We start from the raw sequence: 20,672 nt of genomic DNA, 5'->3' as shown, positions 1-20,672 counted from the left end.
TGCACTTGTGCTTGTGCTTTCTTAAAGGAGCATCTCGTGCAAAATCAGTAGTTGGTTTAATGATTGAAAAAAAGGGAAATATTGGCTTTGAATATGGATTTAAATATGGCCGCTTGGGTTTTTCTGATCCAATCTTGGCAAAGCATTCAGAATGCTAAAGCATACAAGGACATTCCGAGCATACAAGGATATTTGCTTTAAACCTCAAGCTCACATATGATTTGTCAGCTGTCCACATCATTTTTAGCCATCTAGTGAATCACAACTGATTCAACTGTGATCATTATAAAATAAGACTTATTTCTCATGTGATCACTACAGATTTGCATTAATTTATTTAGCGCCATAATTTACATCATTATTATTTACATTTGTCAATACAAATTGTCCAGCTAAAAAAATATTTTACACATATTTTATAAGATTTGTGGAATGTGTCATACAGCGTATTTATACTTGCAATAACTGATACATCTGCCATTTTATTTAGCATTTTGTATTTTCCAGTAGTTTATTAGGCATAAATTACTAAATCTTTATAATGCTCTGTGTGTAAACAGGTGAATAATAAGTGAAATGCCGGTCTTCCAGCCCCTGGTTCTTTTGTTAGAGAGGCTAATCTTTAGACAGGAAGCAGAATTATTAATAGAAATATTAACCCTGGATAGTTTTCTTTTTGACAAGTGTTGATGCAATAACCAGCACTAAGACAGCTTGTCCTTAATATTCAGGAAGGTTCAAAAATAAAGTCTGAAGGTTATAAAAAGAGAACATGATAAAAAATGTGAATGTTTCTTTTTGATCATGGTAATATTTTTACTGTAGCAGTTTTGAAGTATAACTTTATTAGAACTAGGCAGGTATAAGGTCTATAAGGTATAAAATAATGTATTTTGAGCTTTAGCTAGTTTTGCTGGAGTGAACACTTGCACCGATTTATGTTTAGTAGAAAATGATGAGTCAAAGACGGATGGCTAAGTTTCCCTTCCTGTTTCCAGTGTTAAGATTATTAATTCATTCGCGTGTTACCTAACATCCGGGTCACTGAAAGAGAAAATGATGACTAGAGCACACTAGTGGAAACTTGAGAAAAAGCTGCATCAGCATAAACACAGGATGAACTTTACAGTAGAAATTAAAAATAACATAAACTTTATATTTCACAATTGTGGAGTATGTAATTAAGGGTCGTTTTCTTAATATAACATTGTGTGTCTATTAATGGATTTTAATAGTTTATAGATTTTATAGAGTGTTTAACATTTTTATCAAGTAATAATTAGCCAAAATGTCAGCCCCTTTTACTACGTCTTCCTCATCTTATTTAAGCTCCTGTGAGTGTACCTCACCTGCTAGAAACCTGAGAACTCAAAAGGGTAAAATCAGTGGAGTATAGGCTAAGGAATACATTTAAGATTAGCTCTCTGAATTAGGTTTGTGGTGTAAGTATGATCAGTGGGAAGAATAGCTTGAGGTACTGTGTGGAGAGGGAGATTCTGGACGAAGAGAAGCTGGAGAAGGTAGCTAGGAGATTGGAACCTTCAGAAATTCATATTCCTTTGTCTCATCGCCTGAAAAACTCACTGAGGTGAGACACATTAAAGTATTAGTTATACTCTAAAAATATGTATGAGTTCATATATTCAGTATGTAAGTGAATATAATTTTTTTCTTGACTTTTTTATCCAAATTCTCTTCTCTCTTTATCCCTCTCACAGATGTTCTATTCCCAGACTGAAGCGAAGAGTAACAGGTTGTTTACCTGTGCTTTACTGGTTACCACGTTATTCCATCCGGGATTATGGCATACCAGACCTCATCTCTGGCATCAGTGTGGGCATCATGCACTTGCCACAAGGTAAGAGCTTGTAATTAAAAATGATTTCCTCTTAATTAATTTATATCCTTATGAAGAATATGAGAAAGGTCAAAACATTAGAGCGACTGATAAGAACGATAAATACTTCAGTCATTGTTATTATTTTATGAATAAGTGACAATCAATAAAGTTTTGTTTAATTTCCTCAACATTATGTGACGTCACAAAATACAGTTTTGGAAATGTTATTATTTACAGAAAATATTATAAAACAATCACACATGAAACCATGATTAAAGTCTTTAGACGCCATGAATATTTTTCCATAGTGTGATGACTATTTTAAATGTGTAACATGAAACAAATATGTATAAATTCCTGCAATATATTGTTACACCAGGGTTAGAAAAATTCTTGAGTATTGCTTTGGATGGGCATGACTGCATTGTAGTTAGGACAAAACGGCTTGATTTAAAAATAAATATAAACAAAATAAAATTGAAAACATTTTCCTTCTGCTAATTGAGTTTCAATGGTATGTTTAGGTGTCTATCAGCATTAATTATTCTCAATGGAAGCTCCTTACAAGATTATTAAGACTATTAAGTGGTTATATTAGGTGTAATATGAAGAATATTAAGTGTGTGTGTGTGTGTGTGTGTGTGTGTGTGTGTGTGTGTGTGTGTGTCTGTGCGTGCGCGTGCGTGTGTGTTATAGGAATGGCATATGCATTGTTGGCTTCACTGCCACCAGTGTTTGGACTGTACAGCTCTTTTTATCCTCCATTAGTTTATTTTTTCTTTGGGTCCTCCAGACACATTTCTGTAGGTGAGCAGTCTATTTATACGTTATGACCATGAGAATGATTTGTAAAATAAATTATTTTGGCTTCATTTATCATAAATGTATAACTAATTTTCAATAATGATGTGGAAATATTTCACATGATACTAAAATTAAGCATTAAAATGGCATTAAAAAAAATAATAAATTGGCTACCACACTTTAGGCCTTAAATTGTCTCCATGGCTGCTGATTCATTGTCTAAGAAAAACTTCCCGTTGTTTGTGTGTTTGCAGGCACATTTACGATTCTCAGTGTTATGGTGGGTAGCGTTATTGAGAGATTGGCTCCTGATTCCAATTTTCTCATCTTCAATGGCACTAATGTGACAGAGGAGGTGAATGTCACTGCTAGAGATCTTTATAGAGTACAAGTTGCTGCAGCCACTGCAGTGTTAGGAGGACTTATTCAGGTTCGCACACATTTCCAAAAATATGAGATGTGTGTTTTATCCATGCGTATTCACACTCATCATGTGATGCTATAGAAACGCATTTTCTTAATTCTGTTTCAGGTGGTCCTGGGGTTGGCACAGTTTGGGTTTGTGGGTACATATCTTTCAGAGCCTTTAGTGAGAGCATACACTACAGCAGCTGTCGCTCATGGAGTAGTGGCTCAGTTAAAGAACATATTGGGAGTGTCTCCAAAACGATTCACTGGTTCGTTCTCACTGATTTATGTAAGTACTTAGATTTTCACCCTCTTTGTTGCCATGCACAAATCTTACAGACCTCTTCACTTTTTTTATGCAAATCGACCAGACCCTGTTTTTTTTGTGTGTATGCAGACCCTAGTAGACGTGTGTAAGCAGCTGCCCAATACTCATTTGCCTACTCTGCTGGTCAGTGTTGTGTGTATCATAGTTCTCATCATTGCCAAGGAACTGAACAATCGATTCAGAGAGAAATTGCCTGTGCCAGTACCAGTGGAACTCATTGTTGTAAGCTATTTTTTTATTTACATTTTTCATTCATTCTTAAATTATAATTTATGTTATCCATGTTCTTCTATGGTTAGTAACTGGATGGTCAGCACACTTTTGTCTCTTTGTTAAATGTATAGCTATTGGGTATATTTTTCAGGGCTCACTTAGGGACAGTTCTAATTTTACCCTACTATACACTGTATAGGAAAGACCAATATTTTACCCATCACTCACGCCATTAAACACTGTGTCATTGTGTGTGTGTGTGTGTGTGTGTGTGTGTGTGTGTGTGTGTGTGTGTGTGTGTGTGCACTAGATTGTGGCAGGTACACTGATATCATTCCATGCTCATCTGAATGGGACCTATGAAATTTCTGTAGTTGGAGATATCCCAAGTGGGTTAGTTATTTTCTATTGTAACAATAATATATTTATTATTTTTCAGCTAACACCTTTCATACTGTAAGTGCTGATAATTCTTTAAACCATATTTAAGTTTTCCATATGATTGTTATCTATCTCTTGGTATCATTCAGGCTTCAGCCTCCAACAATGCCAAACCCCAGTATCTTTTCTGATGTGATAGTGGATGCATTTGCCATAGCCATTGTGGGATATGCAATTTCCATCTCTTTAGGCAAAACCTTTGCTCTTAAGCATGGCTACAAAGTGTGCAGCAATCAGGTGAGATGACTTGCCACCACTAAGATGGGAATGTTATTTCAGACAAATGGTTAAAAAAATCATTTTTCTGTGATCTTTATAGGAGTTGGTTGCTTTAGGTCTCAGTAATACAGTTGGAGGCTTTTTCCAGTCTTTCTCTGTTTGTGCTTCTATGTCTCGGAGTATAATCCAGGAGACTACTGGAGGCAGAACACAGGTGAGACATGCACACTTAGCATACTTAGCACAGTCCCATCTTCTGTGTATAGACTGATTTTGTCTTTTTTTTGTTTATGCTGCTGTAGATGGCAGGTGTGTTCGCAGCTGTAATAGTGCTGGTGACCACATTGAAGTTAGGAACACTGTTTCAGCAGTTGCCCAAGGTACATCTCAATAATTATTCACGTCTTTAAGCTATATAGGTGTATATCGTGCACAAAATCTACGGTTCGGTACGTACCTCGGTTTTTAAGTCACGGTTAGGTTAAGTTTCGCTACAGCGGGGGGGAGGAAATGCAATAAAACGGTAATTTTTATTATTATTTTATTATTTTATTAATGCGGTTTATTATTATTAATATTTGTAATCATTAACAATTAAACAGTTTACATTTGTAAAACAATTTTAAATAAAATGATTAAATTAATGAAATAAAATTTAATACATGGAAAAACGTAATTAAATAGTTTACATTTGTTAGACCCCATTTGGGTAATACAGCTGTGTATGTAAGTGTGTGTGTGTGTTTTACATTTAATATAACATTTTCTAAAGATATGATCTACTTAACTTTAACAAATGTCTTTATTCCTTCCATCCTTCATTAATTTACTCCTTTGATATGCGGAATTGTCAGGATTTCCTCCTTTGAAGAGAAATTCTTGGAGCTGGACATAAAATGTTAAAGAATGTGCAAAACAAATGTCATGGTATTGTACGGAGTGACACTGTGCTAACCTTAGTTTCTCTTTTATACCCCTTGCATTTTTGCACATGTCAAGTTTAAAAAGAATTAAAAAAATGCTAGGTGGACACTAAACAAACTTGCGGTCCGCTACCTTATATGTCTGTGAGGGAACTCAGATTTTAACTATGTATGTATACATATATTTATATATATATATATGTGTGTGTGTGTGTGTGTGTGTGTGTGCGCGTGTGTGTGTGTGTGTGTGTGTGTGTGTGTGTGTGTGTGTGTGCTTGTATACAGGCAGTGCTGGCTGCCATCGTGTTTGTGAATCTGAAAGGCATGTTCAAGCAGTATGCTGATATTGTGACACTGTGGCGTAGAAACAAGGCTGATCTGGTATTAATCAACAACAATGTTACACATTCCATTAATATAGTGCCCACACCTGTTTCTATATCTGAATGATTAGTGACTCTTTTCTCTGTGATGTTGAAAGTATGATTTATTTTGAATCTTTATCATATACTCTATATTTATGTAGTTATGCTGCATTATTTAAATCTATTATTTACATTTATTTGTTATATATATATATAGTTGGTATGGTTGATGACTTGGGTGTCTACTATTCTCTTTAATATGGACATGGGTTTGGCAGCCTCAATTGGCTTTGCCCTGCTTACTGTTATCTTCAGGACACAAAGGTAAGACAGTGCACTGCTCTGTGCCTAGATAGTGTTTTGTCTTGCTAGTGGAATGACTCTTAAATAAGTGCTTCTTTGATTCTACAGGCCTCGGTACTCTGTCTTGGGTCATCTTCCTGGTACTGAGATTTATTTGGACATGGAGACACATGAAAACGTGAGGCGTGTCGATATTATGTTTAGATTGCTTTATTCCATTATGTTTATTGGACCTGGTGTTTGAATCTCTTTATAAAATGGATGACAAATATAAAACTTTACTTGACCAGAAATACTTTTTCATGACTGTGTATTAGGTTTGATTGATTTTTAAGGCATATTTTGTTTTACTATTAAAAAAACATAGGGATGCATTTGTTTGTGTGTGTGTGTGTGTGTGTGTGTGTGTGTGTGTGTGTGTGTGTGTGTGTGTGTGTCAGGTCAGGGAGGTTCCAGGCATCACAATATTCCGCTCTTCAGCCACGATATACTTTGCCAATGCTGAACTGTACCTAGAAGCCCTCAAACAAAAGGTGCACATTTGTTTTTATTTATACTAATAATCTAAATGTATTTCTAAACAACACACTATTCATATTCAGCTTTTTTTTTTTTTACAAAAATATGCTGTTTTTGTAATTAAAGTGTGGCTTGGACATTACTAAGATGATCACTTATAAGCGCAGAGAAGAGGAGAAGCAGAGAAGAAGAGAGAGGAGGGCAGAAAGAAGGGCAAAGAGAACAGCCAAAAAACAGGTGGGGCAACACACTAAATCTCCTGAAAGGCCACAATGCATCTTTTTTTTTTTTGTTATGTCAAATGAATGATCCCACACTTCCATGTATATCATTAATGAAACAGAAGTCAAATTACTTAAAAATAAACTTTTAGCTTCAGGTGCTAGTGTGTTTTAAATATATTTTTTTATTATTACAATGATTTTGATAAAATATTGTATATGATATTCTCAAACCTTTCTCCCCAGAAACAAGCTCTCAGAGCAGCATCTCAGCGCTCCAAAGGATGCATCTTCTCGGTTGAAGAAGGAGCAGAACATTTTAAAGAAATGGGTTGCGATATCATCCCAGAAGATGAATGGAAGGACAGGAAAAATGACACTGTGTTAGTCATGCCTGAGACCCCTCATAACAGCTGGGTGTACCTGAAGGGAATTGACCCTGAAACAACCACACTAGGGTCCATGTCAGATCTGCAGGATGAGGACATCACAACACTGGGGTCCAGCAGTGAGGATACACTCAGCAGGGATCTGGAAAGTGTTTCTCTAGGTTCACTGGGAAAATGGACATGGAATATCCATTCCATCATTCTAGACCTTACTCCAGTTAACTTTGTTGATACTGTGGCCATCAAGACCCTGAGAGACGTGAGTGTGAATGACACTTGCAATAAAAATACTCAGTATTAAAAATGACAGTGATACAAAAAATGTTTCTCTGTTAATAACAGATATTCCATGACTTTGGAGAGATTAATGTCCATATCTACATTGCAGGCTGTCAAGGTAAGTAGAACCCAATCTGAAAATAACTGAGGTTGGATATTTACAATTGCATCAAAATTTCAATAATGTACAGAAGTATTATACTTTGTTTTTGGCCAACATTTTTTTTACAAGTTTTAGTCTTTAATAGTTGTTAAATGCACCATCTGAAAAACGGGAAATTCCAGACCACATATCTTAGTTTTTATGTTTTTTAATGTAGCCATTTTCATAAATTAATGTGTCTTTAAAAAGATAATAAATGATATTAAATCGTTTTAAATCAGTTTGTGCTTTTTCAATAAAGAAGTATTCCGTTTCAACTAGTAATGAAGTACAGTTTATGTCAAAGTGCATCAAGCTAATTTATTACAAAAGTACAAAAATCCATATTCAGTCCAGTTTTGCATTTAATTTTTTTGCCCACAGATATTTATTTCAGTGTGTCCTTTTGTGTAGTCTTATTTTTTTGTTTGGATGTTATATACTGTATAATAATAAATATTGTGTATTTATTTTTTTTTTATTGTGTTGTCTGTGTGATTAGTTCCAGTCGTGGAGCAGTTGGAGCAAGGTGGCTTTTTTACTGCCATTTCCAAAGAGCATCTCTTTACTACAGTGCACGATGCAGTGATATACTGCCTCAAACACCATGGTGCAGCAACTCTGCCAGGCTACGACACAGCACTGGTGAGCTTTACATACATAATACATACACCCAAATGTACAGTAAAGACTAATTTATATATATATATATATATATATATATATATATATATAGAGAGAGAGAGAGAGAGAGAGAGAGAGAGAGAGAGAGAGAGAGAGAGAGAGAGAAAAAGAGAGAGAGACAGACAGACAGACAGACAGAGGAGACCTACAGGCTCTAATTGCCACAAATATACATTACTGAATTACGCCCTAGCGTTCAATTAAGTGATTTTATACAATTATTTTACCGAAAATCCTTTTGTGTCAGAGGTTTTTCAGAGGACATTAAAGTCAGAGCAGCATCAAAGAAGTTTTACAGTAGGGTTTCCTTACTTACCATTTTTATTTGCTTACTGTTACTATTGAAAAGACCGTGCCTGTTTTCTTTCAATTAATATCCTGTTTATAAACCTGTGCACTTGACTATACATGTGCAAATACACTGTAAAACACATTTTATAATCAAACACTAATGAACATTTTTTATTTGTCATTTCAGTGTATGAGCAACACCAGACTCTGAGATATTAACTACAGTGAATTACATCTGCAGCAATCTGTTTCTGCTGCTCACTCTCATACTCACACACAGACACAGACACAGACACAGACACACACCCACACACACACACACACACACACAAAGTGGTGCTACCACTATGAACTTTATACCTGCATGTTTTTCTGCTTTGTGTACTTGTCAAATACATGTGTATGGATAACTAGGTCTTAGATTTTTTTAGCATGTTAATAATGCATAACATTAACTTATTAGAAAAGGCACATCATTTTTCATTTATATTTATCTTTATTATTTCAAAAATTAACATCATATATGATTAAATAAAATGACTGACTGCTTACATTTAGTGACTTCTGAAAACATTGCAGCGATGCTATAATTACAATAAATAACACGTGAATAGAGCTGGCCTTGGATGCAAGTGAAATAAACTTCAAGGCTGATTAAATAAATAAGAATAAATAATCACAACCCCTGTACAGTGTATGAGTTTGTTCAAGCATTAGTTTAGACATGCGTTGATCAAACAGATGTAAGATGCAGATCATGTCAGCTGAGATGTAGTGTTGGACCACACATATTATCACACATCTTAGGTAACAAGTTTAAACTGAATAATCGACTCAAAACATAAAACTAATGCCAACTGAGGCTAATGACATCTGTTTTCTCAACTGGATGTAAAAGCAAATATGTACTGAATCCCTTTTATCCAGTGAAAACTCAAGTGAACATTCTTTCACACTCCTTAGGAGGTATTGTAGTGCATAAATATGTAAACAAATATTATAAAATATGGCTGCATTCCAATAAATAAATTAACAAATAAATAAATAATGGTGCTTTCAGTGTTCTACAGCATTGGTTCTCAATTTTTTTTGCAGCCAGGAGTTCCTTTATCTGTAAAATAAATTTAGTGGACCCCTTAGTCCAGATTTATTATGTGCAATTATACTTTGTCTACTTATTAATGCCTTAGAGCTTCTTATTTGTGATTTTTACACCAAAAAGGACTTGGGTTCCTAAAGTTATTGAGGTCTGGAAAAAAAAAAAGCCATTCAATAACAAATTCCCAGCTTTCCTGAAGTAAAAAACAAACAAACAAACAAACAAACAAAAATTCACTGTCTTGATATGCTTTACAAACTCTTTTTTTTTTTCTTGAGAACCATGTTCTAAAAAAACGTAACAGTAACGAAACATCATCTTGCCTTTCATTGCATAAATATCAAGGCTCTTGTCCCTGAATTCAATCTAATGTCTATGGTGCCTGTCTGGACCTTGGGAACTGTTAGGTAAAGCTTGACTCAGTTCTGAATGTGGGACACAGGATGTTAACCTCATGCTAGTAAATGACTCTGTTTGTATAAAACGTAAGAACATGTGTGTCTCTGGATGTGTGCTAGTGTGAGTGTGTACATGCATTTTATTTGCTGTGCGCTGCTATAAATGGTATCTGTTTGGAAATCGTATACATAAGGGTGGGCACCTTACTAAAACTTGATTTTTGGTTCAGTTTTGTTGACTTTATCCCTGAGCAAAGGGAATTTTAAGGCCGACTGTATTTTCTACAGTAAATTTTAAATAGATTGTAAAACCTACCTAGGTTTTAGATTTCTTAGAAATCTAAGAAATCACAAAAATAAATTGGACAATCTACTCAGCGATATAAACATGCTGCTCTGGTTACACTGAAGTACAGTGGCTTTTGACTATAGACCATGGTGGGGCAGGATGACATTAAACCTGTAATAGTTAGTATTAGAGTTGACAAGACTTCGATAGACATTCAATGAGTAAACATACACATCTTGGAGTGCCCTAAGAGCTACCACCCCAGCACCCTTACAGACAAACAGCAAAAAGAAATACAATAAAAAGAAGGAAAGAAAGAAATAATAATGCGTATTAATAATAGCGTATGTTTACAAAAAAAAAAAAAAAGAAGCATTTTAAAAGACATTCACAACCTAGTATTACAAAGTTAGCTATATTAATATGTAGACTAAACTCGTTAATCACATCCTTTCAAATCAGGGGAAATCTATTAGTCTTCAGTGTATTACATAAAAAAAAAAAAATCTTGGCCTTGATAACTCTAACCCAATACTCTTTTTGGGGACTGTATCTACCCATTTCCTCAATATCATAGATTGTTTAAAATATTTAATTACTATTTCATAAGAATTTTAAATGTATGATTTTGTGAATTGCAACTACAGTGGAACCCCGTTGTACGAGCAACCTATAGTACGAGCAAACGGAGATACGAGCAACCTCGCTCGCATAATTTTACCGTTTCATGAGCAAATTTCGAAAGCACGAGCAAACCCACGCTGCCGGTTTCCCGTTTCGGCGGAGGGCCACATCAGTCGCTTAGTTGATGACGTATCACTCGGTCGCTCTCATTGTTCAGTGCAGCAAAAACGTAACTGTGGCAGCGGGGGCGTGGCTGAGCGCGGTTTGTGAATAGAGGGCAGGTCCGGGAGCAGATAGGCAGGGGATTCACCTGAAGTTAATGTGACCTAATGATTGTTCTCTCTTTTCAAGTCATCGGAGGGTGCATTTAAGGAGGAGAGCGTGTGTGTGTGTGCGCGCCTAAGACGTGCTGCGTGGGGCACTAAGCAGACCGACACAAAAAAAAAACAAATAAAAGTGGATGTGAAGCCTTTGCACCTGACCTGTTGTGGCATTCCTTATTCCCGCATTCATACGCTCTCCCACAGTAACTTTTTTTAGTTTTATATTTTTATTTCACTAGAAATCTTGAAAAATGTCTCCCAAGAAAATCAGTGATGGTGCTGTGAAAACGAAAGTAAATAGAATTACCATGGAAACCGAGGAGTTTACGAGCGTAGTGCGTGTCTCACACTCGCAATCAACCACTATCACGAGTAAGTGTTAAATTATGTTTATATTACGGTCATTTGCGGTGTATTTGTTTTTAAAAATAGGCTACAAATAGTTTTAAAGTGCAGAAATAAGCCATCGAATGAGGTCTCGGAACGGATTAAATCACTTTTACATTCATTCCTATGGGGAAAATCAGTTCGAACATACAAGCAAATGGACACAAGCAATTTTCAAGAACTAATTATGCTCGTACAATGGGGTTCCACTGTATAAAGATTTGTGGAACAGTTAATATATGTTGGGCTCTGCCCCACCTGGTGCTATTGATGAGCTGCCACTTGTACAGTAAATGTTGGTAATTACTTCATTCTGAAGAATTAAATGCTAAGTCTATTAGTAATGTTAAGTTACAGCTAATTCACTGTTTATAACTGAATGTATCTTTATGAGCAAGTGTGTTTCTACATGCATTTGAGCATCAGGGGTCTAACCATATGCAAACTTCACTACAGCAATATTAAGGACCGTCTGTGTTCTTTAGGATTCTATTTTAATTTAAATAGAATGTTTAATATTATTAAAGTACAATAATTGAGTCTAAAGAGTGACACAGCAATTGTGTGATCCATTCAGAATCTTAGCAGCATATAACAAAATAAATGCTGTACATTATGTAATGTGTAGTGTAATTAAATATGGTATTGTTTGGTAATATTTCACTGGTGTGACACACAAGTCTTTCTCAAGCTAGTGTGCCATTATGTTAGTTAGCTTGCTTGAACTCCTAAATATTGGATGGATATGCACAGTGTATGTGATTATAATTCTGTGTATCTAAATAAGCTTTGTGAATTAAATTCACTATAGATTTTTTTCAATGTAATGGTCAGATGATAATAAATTGGGGGAAATTAGTTTTTTTTTGGTAAGCACTGAAACAAGCATAAAATAAATGTGTCTCTCTCTCTCTCTCTCTCTCTCTACATAACATAATTTTTAAAATGTTAATAAATATTGGATGAAATAAATTAAATACTCTACAAAGTACCATGTACCACATGTGCAAGTATTATTTGTATCCCTGTGTCCCAATAATTATTTTTAATGACATATAAATGTAAATTTACATTTATATGCATGTTGGTCCATACATATCATTCTTTGTGTATCTCCAGGTGCATGATCCAGCACAGTGTTTCTGTATATGCTTGTGCATGCCTGTGTGTGCGTGCTCTACCGATCCTCCTGTGTCTGTGTTTGTGGACAAACAGACGCATGGGTACTCCAAATCTTGTAAAATACACACATGTTGTTACAGGTCCTGGTGTGTATCTGTGTGCTGCTGATCCTGAGGTTCTGGCTGCTGAGACATGAGCTGCTCGTACCGGGCTTGCCGTTGGTAGTCTGGGTCAACATTGATCCAGTTGTTGGCGATCCATTTTACCCCTCGAGTGACAACACAACCTCCATGTAGTGCATACTCATCCTGTTCACCCACCCAGCCTAAAGGGTTAAACACACAGCACAGTATAGTACATTCCACAGTACAGTGTACATACATACACACATATATATATATATATATATATATATATATATATATATATATATATATATATATATATATATATATATATATATATATATATACACACACACACACAGTGGAACCCGGTTATGTTGATGTCCTAGGGGGTCGCCAAAAAGCATCGAGGTAACCGATGATCGAGATAAACGAAAATCAAAATGGCGGCAATATATTAACGTGCTTAAAATTTCTTTATGTACATGATGTACATGATGTGCGTTAATAAATGAGAATGTGCATGCACGTGTTTTTAGAGGGTTTTTTACACAACAGCGTTGCCGCGATTTGTTTGATGAAGGCATGCTATAAAAATACATACAGTACATGTTTATCTGTCAGGAATCCACCTGCCACGCCCCTTCGGCCCCTTCAGCGTGTCAGGTGCTTTCGGCCGCTTTCTCTGAAGCTCCGCTCAATCGCGCACATATGGTGCTCGTTTAGCATCATCACCAGCTCCTATTTAAACTTCCACACTCTCACTGTCCGTTATTGTTGGTATATGTTGGTTCACGGCGGTCGTTGTTATCGCTCATGTGTATCCCGGTACGTGAAGACTTGATTTTTCCGCCACTTCCGCGAGTTCTTTTGCGGCTGCACCGAGATAACCGACGTTAAATGGCAAATTTTCCCCCCTTGTGCTCGAGATATCAGGGTTCGGCGACATAAAAGAATCGACATAACCGATAAAAAAATGCTAAGACAAAGCGAGAATTCTAAATAATTCTAAATCTCCTGTTAGTTCAGTCTTTATGACGTTATTCTTAAATGGCATCAGTAAAAAATTATTTCAAAATTAAAAAACTGGTTAATACTTGAATTCCTTTTGGTTTCTGCAGTATATGAGAAAATTGCTGCTGTGTGTTATCCCAGATGAATCTTTACTGATATGTCAATTCAAATAAGATATATATTACCTTAGGTTATTTCTACTGACCATTTAAGCATGCTGTATCCTTTTCAGAGAAGTGCACTCAACATCTTTTAAACAAAATGTGATGGATTTGAACATGGCTAAAATATAATCATTTTATTAATCCACCTTTTCCATGTAAAACTAGACCAAAAGAAATATGGATGTTAGGCAGATATGCAGCAGACTATAGACACAAAACCGCCATTCTTCGTTCTTACCATTTCCATCAGACAGATAGTTGTACCAGAAAACTGCTTTGCCCATTGTAGGCTTCACTCTCAGGTTCCCTTTATCACAGTGCTTTCTTGTGTCCAACAAATCAACATTGTCTTGTATAAGAGACTGAAAAACAACACACACACACACACACACACACACACACACACACACACACACACACACACACACACACACACACAAAGGTTTTTTGAGTTGCTGTTTAAACTTTGGATCAGTGCACTGTGCAATAATCAGATCAGTGCAAAATACAAGGAATACGTAAAAGTTAACTAAGCAAAACTCACCACTTCGTCATAGGTTCTGTTGTCTGCTACAGGAAAAGTGGTTTCTCCTCCTTCCTCCACCGTGTTCAGATAAAACAGTACAGTAATGTACCTAAAATTATAAAACATAAAATGTTGGTACACACTTGCATATACACCAAACAGGCATAACATTATGACATTATAACCTCATGACAGGTGACGTGAAGTGAAACACTGATTATCTCTTCATCATAGCACCCTGATATTTTAGGCAGCAAGTAACCATTTTGTCCTCAAAGTTTATATGTTAGGAGCTTAAAAAATGGGCAAGCATAATGATTTGGAGCACAGGGGTCTGCAGTGGTCCAAAAAGCATGAATTTTCTTTTTATAATCATTATTTTCCTAGAACAGATTCCTTTCTCCCCTTAACCAAATTAATGTGTTAAACCTCATGTTATATCCAGTGGGGCAAAAAAGTATTTAGTCAGCCACCAATTGTGCAAGTTCTCCCACTTAAAAAGATGAGAGAGGCCTGTAATTTTCATCATAGGTACACTTCAACTATGAGACACAAAATGAGAAAAAAAAAATCCAGAAAATCACATTGTTTGATTTTTAAAGAGTTTATTTGCAAATTATGGTGGAAAATAAGTATTTGCTCAATAACAAAAGTTTATCTCAATACTTTGTTATATACCTTTTGTTGGCAATGACAGAGGTCAAACGTTTTCTGTAAGTCTCCACAAGTTTTTTACACACTGTTGCTGGTAGTTTGGCATATTGCTCCATGCAGATCTCCTCTAGAGCAGTCATGTTTTGGGGCTGTTGCTGAGCAACACAGATTTTCAACTCCCTCCAAAGATTTTCTATGGGGTTGAGATCTGGAGACTGGCTAGGCCACTCCAGGACATTGAAATGCTTCTTACGTAGCCACTCCTTCGTTGCCCGGACGGTGTGTTTGGGATCATTGTCATGCTGAAAGACCCAGCCACGTTTCATCTTCAATGCCCTTACTGATGGTTTTCACTTAAAATCTTACGATTCATGTCCCCATTCATTCTTTCCTTTACACGGATTAGTCTTCCTCGTCCCTTTGCAGAAAAACAGCCCCAAAAGCATGACGTTTCTACCCCCATGCTTCACAGTAGGTATGGAGTTCTTTGGATGCAACTCAGCATTCTTTCTCCTCTAAAAACGACAAGTTGAGTTTTTACCAAGAAGTTCTATTTTGGTCTCATCTGACCATAGGACATTCTCCCAATCCTCTTCTGGATCATCCAAATGATCTCTAGCAAACTTCAGATGGGCCCGGACATGTACTGGCTTAAGCAGGGGGACACGTCTGGCACTGCAGGATTTGAGTTCCTGGCAGCGTAGTGTGTTACTGATGGTAGCCTTTGTTACTTTGGTCCCAGCTCTCTGCAGGTCATTCACTAGGTCCCCCCGTGTGGTTCTGGAATTTTTGCTCACCAATCTTGTGATCATTTTGACCCCACGTGGTGAGATCTTGTGTGGAGCCCCAGATTAAGGGGGAGATTATCAGTGGTCTTGTATGTCTTATATTTTCTAATAATTGCTCCTACAGTTAATTTCTCCACACCAAGCTGCTTACCTATTGCAGATTCGGTCTTCCCAGCCTGGTGCAGGACTACAATTCTGTTTCTGGTGTCCTTTGACAGCTCTTTGGTCTTGGCCATAATGGAGTTTGGGGTCTGACTGTTTGAGGTTGTGGACAGGTGTCTTTTAAACGAGTTCAAACAGGTGCCATTAAATTCAGGTAACAAGTGGAGGACAGAAGATCCTCCTAAAAAAGAAGCCAGAAATCTTGCTTTTTTGTAGGTGACCAAATACTTATTTTCAATTTGCAAATAAATTCTTAAAATATTTGATTTTCAGGATTTTGAGATGATGTCTCTCATAGTTGAAGTGTACTTATGATGAACATTACAGGCCTCTCTCATCTTTTTAAGTGGGAGAACTTGCACAATTGGTGGCTGACTAAATACTTTTTTGCCCCACTGTACATTTGTCAGTAAATCTGTATAGGCACTTGTTTTAACTTAAAAACTCCAGATCGCGTTTGGCTCACCTGCAGGAAGTCTGGAACGGCGATGAGGAGTTGACAGTGGGGTGAGTGTGTGTGCAGGTTGTTTCAGGGTAAACTGGCCCACTGTCATGATGAGCATGGTAATGCCCACCTTGTTCATAACGCACCACCTGAAGAGGTTCGCTCAACTCCACTAATGCAGATGGAAGCCTTGTTAAACGTGTGACTCTAAATAAACAAATTAAATGGGTGTTAAAGGAAAGAAGTAGGTAAAGTAGGTAAAAGGATAACCCAAACACTTTAATGAATACCTGTTGCGGAGGTCTCTAAGAACCTGGTGTGCTCCCTGACCCTGGTAGAGCCACGTGTGTCTGCTGTTCCTCACTAACTGATTTCTGTTCACCCCTCGCTGATACAGGAAGCGCTGGAATGCGTCACTGCTCAACTGCCCAAACTCCTCTATACTCAATAAACCTAAGCATACATTAAACAGAGACCATTTCCTTTAATGCTTTCTTTCACAACATAACAATAAACACTTAAAACTGATACAGAATTAAGATGACTTTTTTTAACATGGACCTTTAGTTCTTAGTTGACCCTTTACTACGCAATGTGAATAGTAAAATAATAAACATGTGAAAGTTACATTACAATCACTTGGTACTCTCAAAAAAAGAAAGAAAAAAAGCCATTCTTAATTGGCTAATAGTTAAGGTACAATTCTTCAAATGTACTTTTATTGCCAATTTCAGCAGCAGCTGTGTATGTTAGCAATAATAAAGAAAGTCTCAAAACCCAAAAGGTTTTTTTTTAATTGCCAACCTAATTTTTATATGTCCTACAGATCTTTAAGTGTGCCTTAAATGTAAATAAGGAATATATAATCTGTAGCCCCCAGCAATTCTAATTGGAGTTTTCTCATGCATAGCATACTGGTACACTCTCTAGTCCTTGTGAGAACTCAGTGTCACAAGAAATACTGTAGACACACAAACAAAATGGTTGTATAAAAAATGAACCTCTTTTAAAGTCTAGTGTAGGAATCCACTACAAATAACCTTAGTCTTTACCATTGCCATCCTGGTCCACCTTGAGGCCAGCGTAGATCTCTCTGAGGTTCTCAGGAGTCAGCCAGATACCATCTCTCACTCTGGAATGTGTTAAAATCTACAACAGGGACAGCATGTGGATAGCATATCTTTTCAGTGATAAACACTGCATCTGCCTACTGTATCATAAACAAGTACAAATTAATATAAACTCGCACACACTCACTAACAGAAACACCCACACACCTCATGTGGCTGCAGCTGGCCATCCTGATTGAGGTCAAGCAAATGGAAGATCTCTTCCGCACTGAGGTTGAGCTGCTGACTGAGCTCTTCCTGTCCCTCGGGTACCATGACTTGACTTTCCACCAGGCCCTTCAGCTGAGCCAAGCGCATCACCACCGCGCATTCTCTCTCAGAGAGAAAACCAGGAATTTCTAAATATACACAAACACACACAAAGACATCAACATGACATTTGTATCATGCACAAGTCTGTGTTAACCAGATGTTAAACTCCAAACAAAAGCAGGTACAGATAATTACCAAAGAGCAAAGGCTTCAGACTGAGGGTCTTCATTTCATGCAATTTCCCTGGCACCAGAGATACTTTTTGCACATGACCAACCTGAAAGAGAACAACTGCTTCATGAGGGATGCTTATAACTATTCCAATATATTTTTTGTAACCTGCGAATAAAGAGTGTGGAATACTGCATGTTTAAAAATAATAGCGTATAATAACTCTGCTTGAGAAAGAAAACAAAAAGTATTGTTTAAGTTCCACATTAAAACTGAACTTCACATTAGGTGGAACATTTTCCCATTATTATTAAACATTACTTATGCCGATCAGCTTCACTGAGTCACTATTAAACCTAATACCCACAGTCAACATCAGAAGCCATCTACACAACTAAATCCACATTAAAACCCGCTTAGAATTAAGGTGTCACAGTTTAGCAGTAAGTGGCATTGCTGCTTCATAGCTCTGTGTGGATTGTCAGGAAATGTCCCCTATCTATATGGGTTTCTTCCCACCTCCCAAAAACATGCTGGATTGGCTCTAATGAATTGTCTATTAATAAGCTTGTAAATATGTGAGTGTGTGTGCATGCACATGGTGCCCTGCGATGGACTGGTGTCCTATTTTGGATTTATTGCTGCCACACATCTACTGGTGATGAGGATCATCAGAATCAACATGACCCTGACAAGAATGTAGTGTTTATTAAAAAAGAATTAATAAATTAATCATTTTTATCTAAAACTGTTTGTTAACCTTTTAGTGTTTTTGTAAAGAGACCCAGAGAGAAGTGACTGCTTAAGGCTAATATTTTACATGGAAAAGACAAATATATTACACACAACCTAAGGCATTACAATTTTTAAATGCTGGGCTAGCTCTGAATCACTAAATGAATAAAAAAAATTAAGTCTTAATGCAAGACCTAACAGTTCTACCTAAATAATCATTACCACTGGGTTATCAGTACATCCTCGTTTGCTTACAGGATTATTACTTATGTGGATCTCATCCTGTACATTTTAGCATTTTCCCCTCCACAATAATATTAATAAGGGCTGTTACTTTTCAGATTAGTTGAATAAGGTGTGTTAGGACAGGGAAAATCTTTTTCATCTTTTTGCTTGAATCCTGTTTGCAAACCATCAGTCACAAATCACATCACAGTGTGACATCAAGTCCTACGAAATACAGGAAGTGGCATTACACATTATCAGGCATGCATCAGAAAGACAAATATTATATCCCAACATGGAAAGCATGCAGTAAAGACATTGTTGATAAAGTACAGTAAAGCAGTTCCTGACCCGTATCCCTTCGATGCGCGGAAGGTGATTGTGAGAAGCTGGCTGCACTGCGGCTTCAGCGACTCTAGTCCGGCTGCTGAACTCTGTGCCGGAGGCGGCGCCGGGATCAGAGCCGGTGTTGTAGTGCACGTAGAGTAACAGTGCAATGACGTTTAGGATGTAGACGTGGAAGAACACCATGACCACGACAAAGTAGGACCGTGAACACACATTGTTCTTCTGCACCGGGAATCGCTCTCGGTGTGACAGCGGCGGAGGGAACGTTGATCGCCCGTTGTCATCCTCCTCTGCATGTTCAACAGCTTCCGTCATTCTGCCTGCCATTAAATTTCTGGGTTTTATGGAACGCTGCAATGACAGCGAAACGATTCACGCATGAACACATACGTCACGGTCCGGGCAGCCGTTTGAAAAACCTTCTGGGTATAATAACTAACCACCTCAACACATGAGGACTAAACGACATGTACATGTACAGAAGTTATGTATCTAATATGCATTTTTATTCGAGCAGCTAATGACTGACTGGTTCACCACCCCTTTAACCCGAGTTTACTCAGCAGCAGCAGCAGCAGCAGGTCACGGCTGTGTTTATTCCGCAGCTCCTCTCATCACAACGGCGGCGGAACTGCGCAGCTCCGTCTAATGGTATTTAGAGCCAGCCGACCTCCAGTCATGATAATATTACTGAAGTTGATCCTCTAACACCTCCCATTGTGCAACCGAAAACTCCTGTTTAAGGGTTTCGCTCCTAGTACGAGCTCGTCACGACCTTTACAGCTGACCCCGGCGCAGTGCAACCCTTCCAGAAGATGAGTCGCCATTGCTCACTAGGTTTGACAGCTGCCGCATTGCGCCTGCGCAGAGAGCGTGAGATTGGGGGAAATAGCGACACTTGCTGGTGGCGGTATATCTTTTCAACCGACTTCATTTCCGACAATATTTGATTAGAAATGTCATTTGTTAAATAATTGTAATTATCATTATAATTCGTTTTACCCCCTTGTCTGTGCAGCGAAAAAATAATAAAAAAAAATTCCCTGATTTAAAAACACTTCTTTAATACAGAGATTATTTGTTGCAGTATTTTGTATTTAGGATTTCGCTTTTGAGGTCTGTGAGAAGAAGGAAACTACCTGGCTTAGTTGGTACTATTAGTGCCACTAAGTATTTTCAGTGGGTATCAGAGTTGTAAAGATTCAAAGAGTTTCATAATGTTACTTTCAGTTAAATAGTTTCTCTGTGAACAACTCTTATCTGGAACTAAGTGTGTAAGTCGTGTAAATCATACAAAGATAGCTCTTAATTACATTTAAGAT

General features: G+C 37.1%; 2 protein-coding genes across 2 annotated transcripts; one reads left to right on the top strand and one right to left on the bottom strand.

The window, feature by feature from the left end:
* Positions 1-1,214: 1,214 nt before the first annotated feature.
* On the top strand, positions 1,215-11,185 carry slc26a6l (solute carrier family 26 member 6, like). Its single transcript, XM_046855500.1, has 19 exons — positions 1,215-1,588; positions 1,719-1,858; positions 2,537-2,647; positions 2,899-3,074; positions 3,177-3,341; positions 3,450-3,602; positions 3,904-3,986; positions 4,124-4,271; positions 4,354-4,467; positions 4,556-4,633; positions 5,462-5,557; positions 5,759-5,865; positions 5,953-6,022; positions 6,285-6,377; positions 6,490-6,600; positions 6,831-7,232; positions 7,316-7,370; positions 7,897-8,039; positions 8,557-11,185. Exons 1-19 carry the CDS (start codon positions 1,449-1,451, stop codon positions 8,578-8,580), a joined length of 2,409 nt encoding a protein of 802 aa, XP_046711456.1. The 5' UTR covers positions 1,215-1,448; the 3' UTR covers positions 8,581-11,185.
* A 1,209-nt stretch (positions 11,186-12,394) lies between these two features.
* p4htmb (prolyl 4-hydroxylase, transmembrane b) lies at positions 12,395-19,872 on the bottom strand. Its single transcript, XM_046861429.1, has 9 exons — positions 19,354-19,872; positions 18,067-18,148; positions 17,767-17,957; positions 17,542-17,638; positions 16,780-16,942; positions 16,511-16,696; positions 14,459-14,549; positions 14,153-14,276; positions 12,395-12,936 (listed from the first exon to the last, which is right to left on the bottom strand). Exons 1-9 carry the CDS (start codon positions 19,675-19,677, stop codon positions 12,746-12,748), a joined length of 1,449 nt encoding a protein of 482 aa, XP_046717385.1. The 5' UTR covers positions 19,678-19,872; the 3' UTR covers positions 12,395-12,745.
* Positions 19,873-20,672: the final 800 nt, after the last annotated feature.

The sequence above is a fragment of the Silurus meridionalis genome, chromosome 1 (genome assembly GCF_014805685.1).
Source record: "Silurus meridionalis isolate SWU-2019-XX chromosome 1, ASM1480568v1, whole genome shotgun sequence".
Classification (NCBI taxonomy): domain Eukaryota; kingdom Metazoa; phylum Chordata; class Actinopteri; order Siluriformes; family Siluridae; genus Silurus; species Silurus meridionalis.
This window is presented reverse-complemented; position numbering and strand designations above follow the sequence as displayed.

Coding starts and splice junctions, on each gene's coding strand:
- slc26a6l (XM_046855500.1), top strand. CDS start 1,449: ATGATCAGTGGGAAGAATAGCTTGAGGTACTGTGTGGAGAGGGAGATT. Junction 3,075..3,176: donor TGTTAGGAGGACTTATTCAG/GTTCGCACACAT, acceptor ATTCTGTTTCAG/GTGGTCCTGGGGTTGGCACA. Junction 4,634..5,461: donor TGTTTCAGCAGTTGCCCAAG/GTACATCTCAAT, acceptor GCTTGTATACAG/GCAGTGCTGGCTGCCATCGT.
- p4htmb (XM_046861429.1), bottom strand. CDS start 19,677: ATGGCAGGCAGAATGACGGAAGCTGTTGAACATGCAGAGGAGGATGAC. Junction 14,550..16,510: donor CCGTTCCAGACTTCCTGCAG/GTGAGCCAAACG, acceptor TTATAATTTTAG/GTACATTACTGTACTGTTTT. Junction 12,937..14,152: donor CTATCTGTCTGATGGAAATG/GTAAGAACGAAG, acceptor TTAACCCTTTAG/GCTGGGTGGGTGAACAGGAT.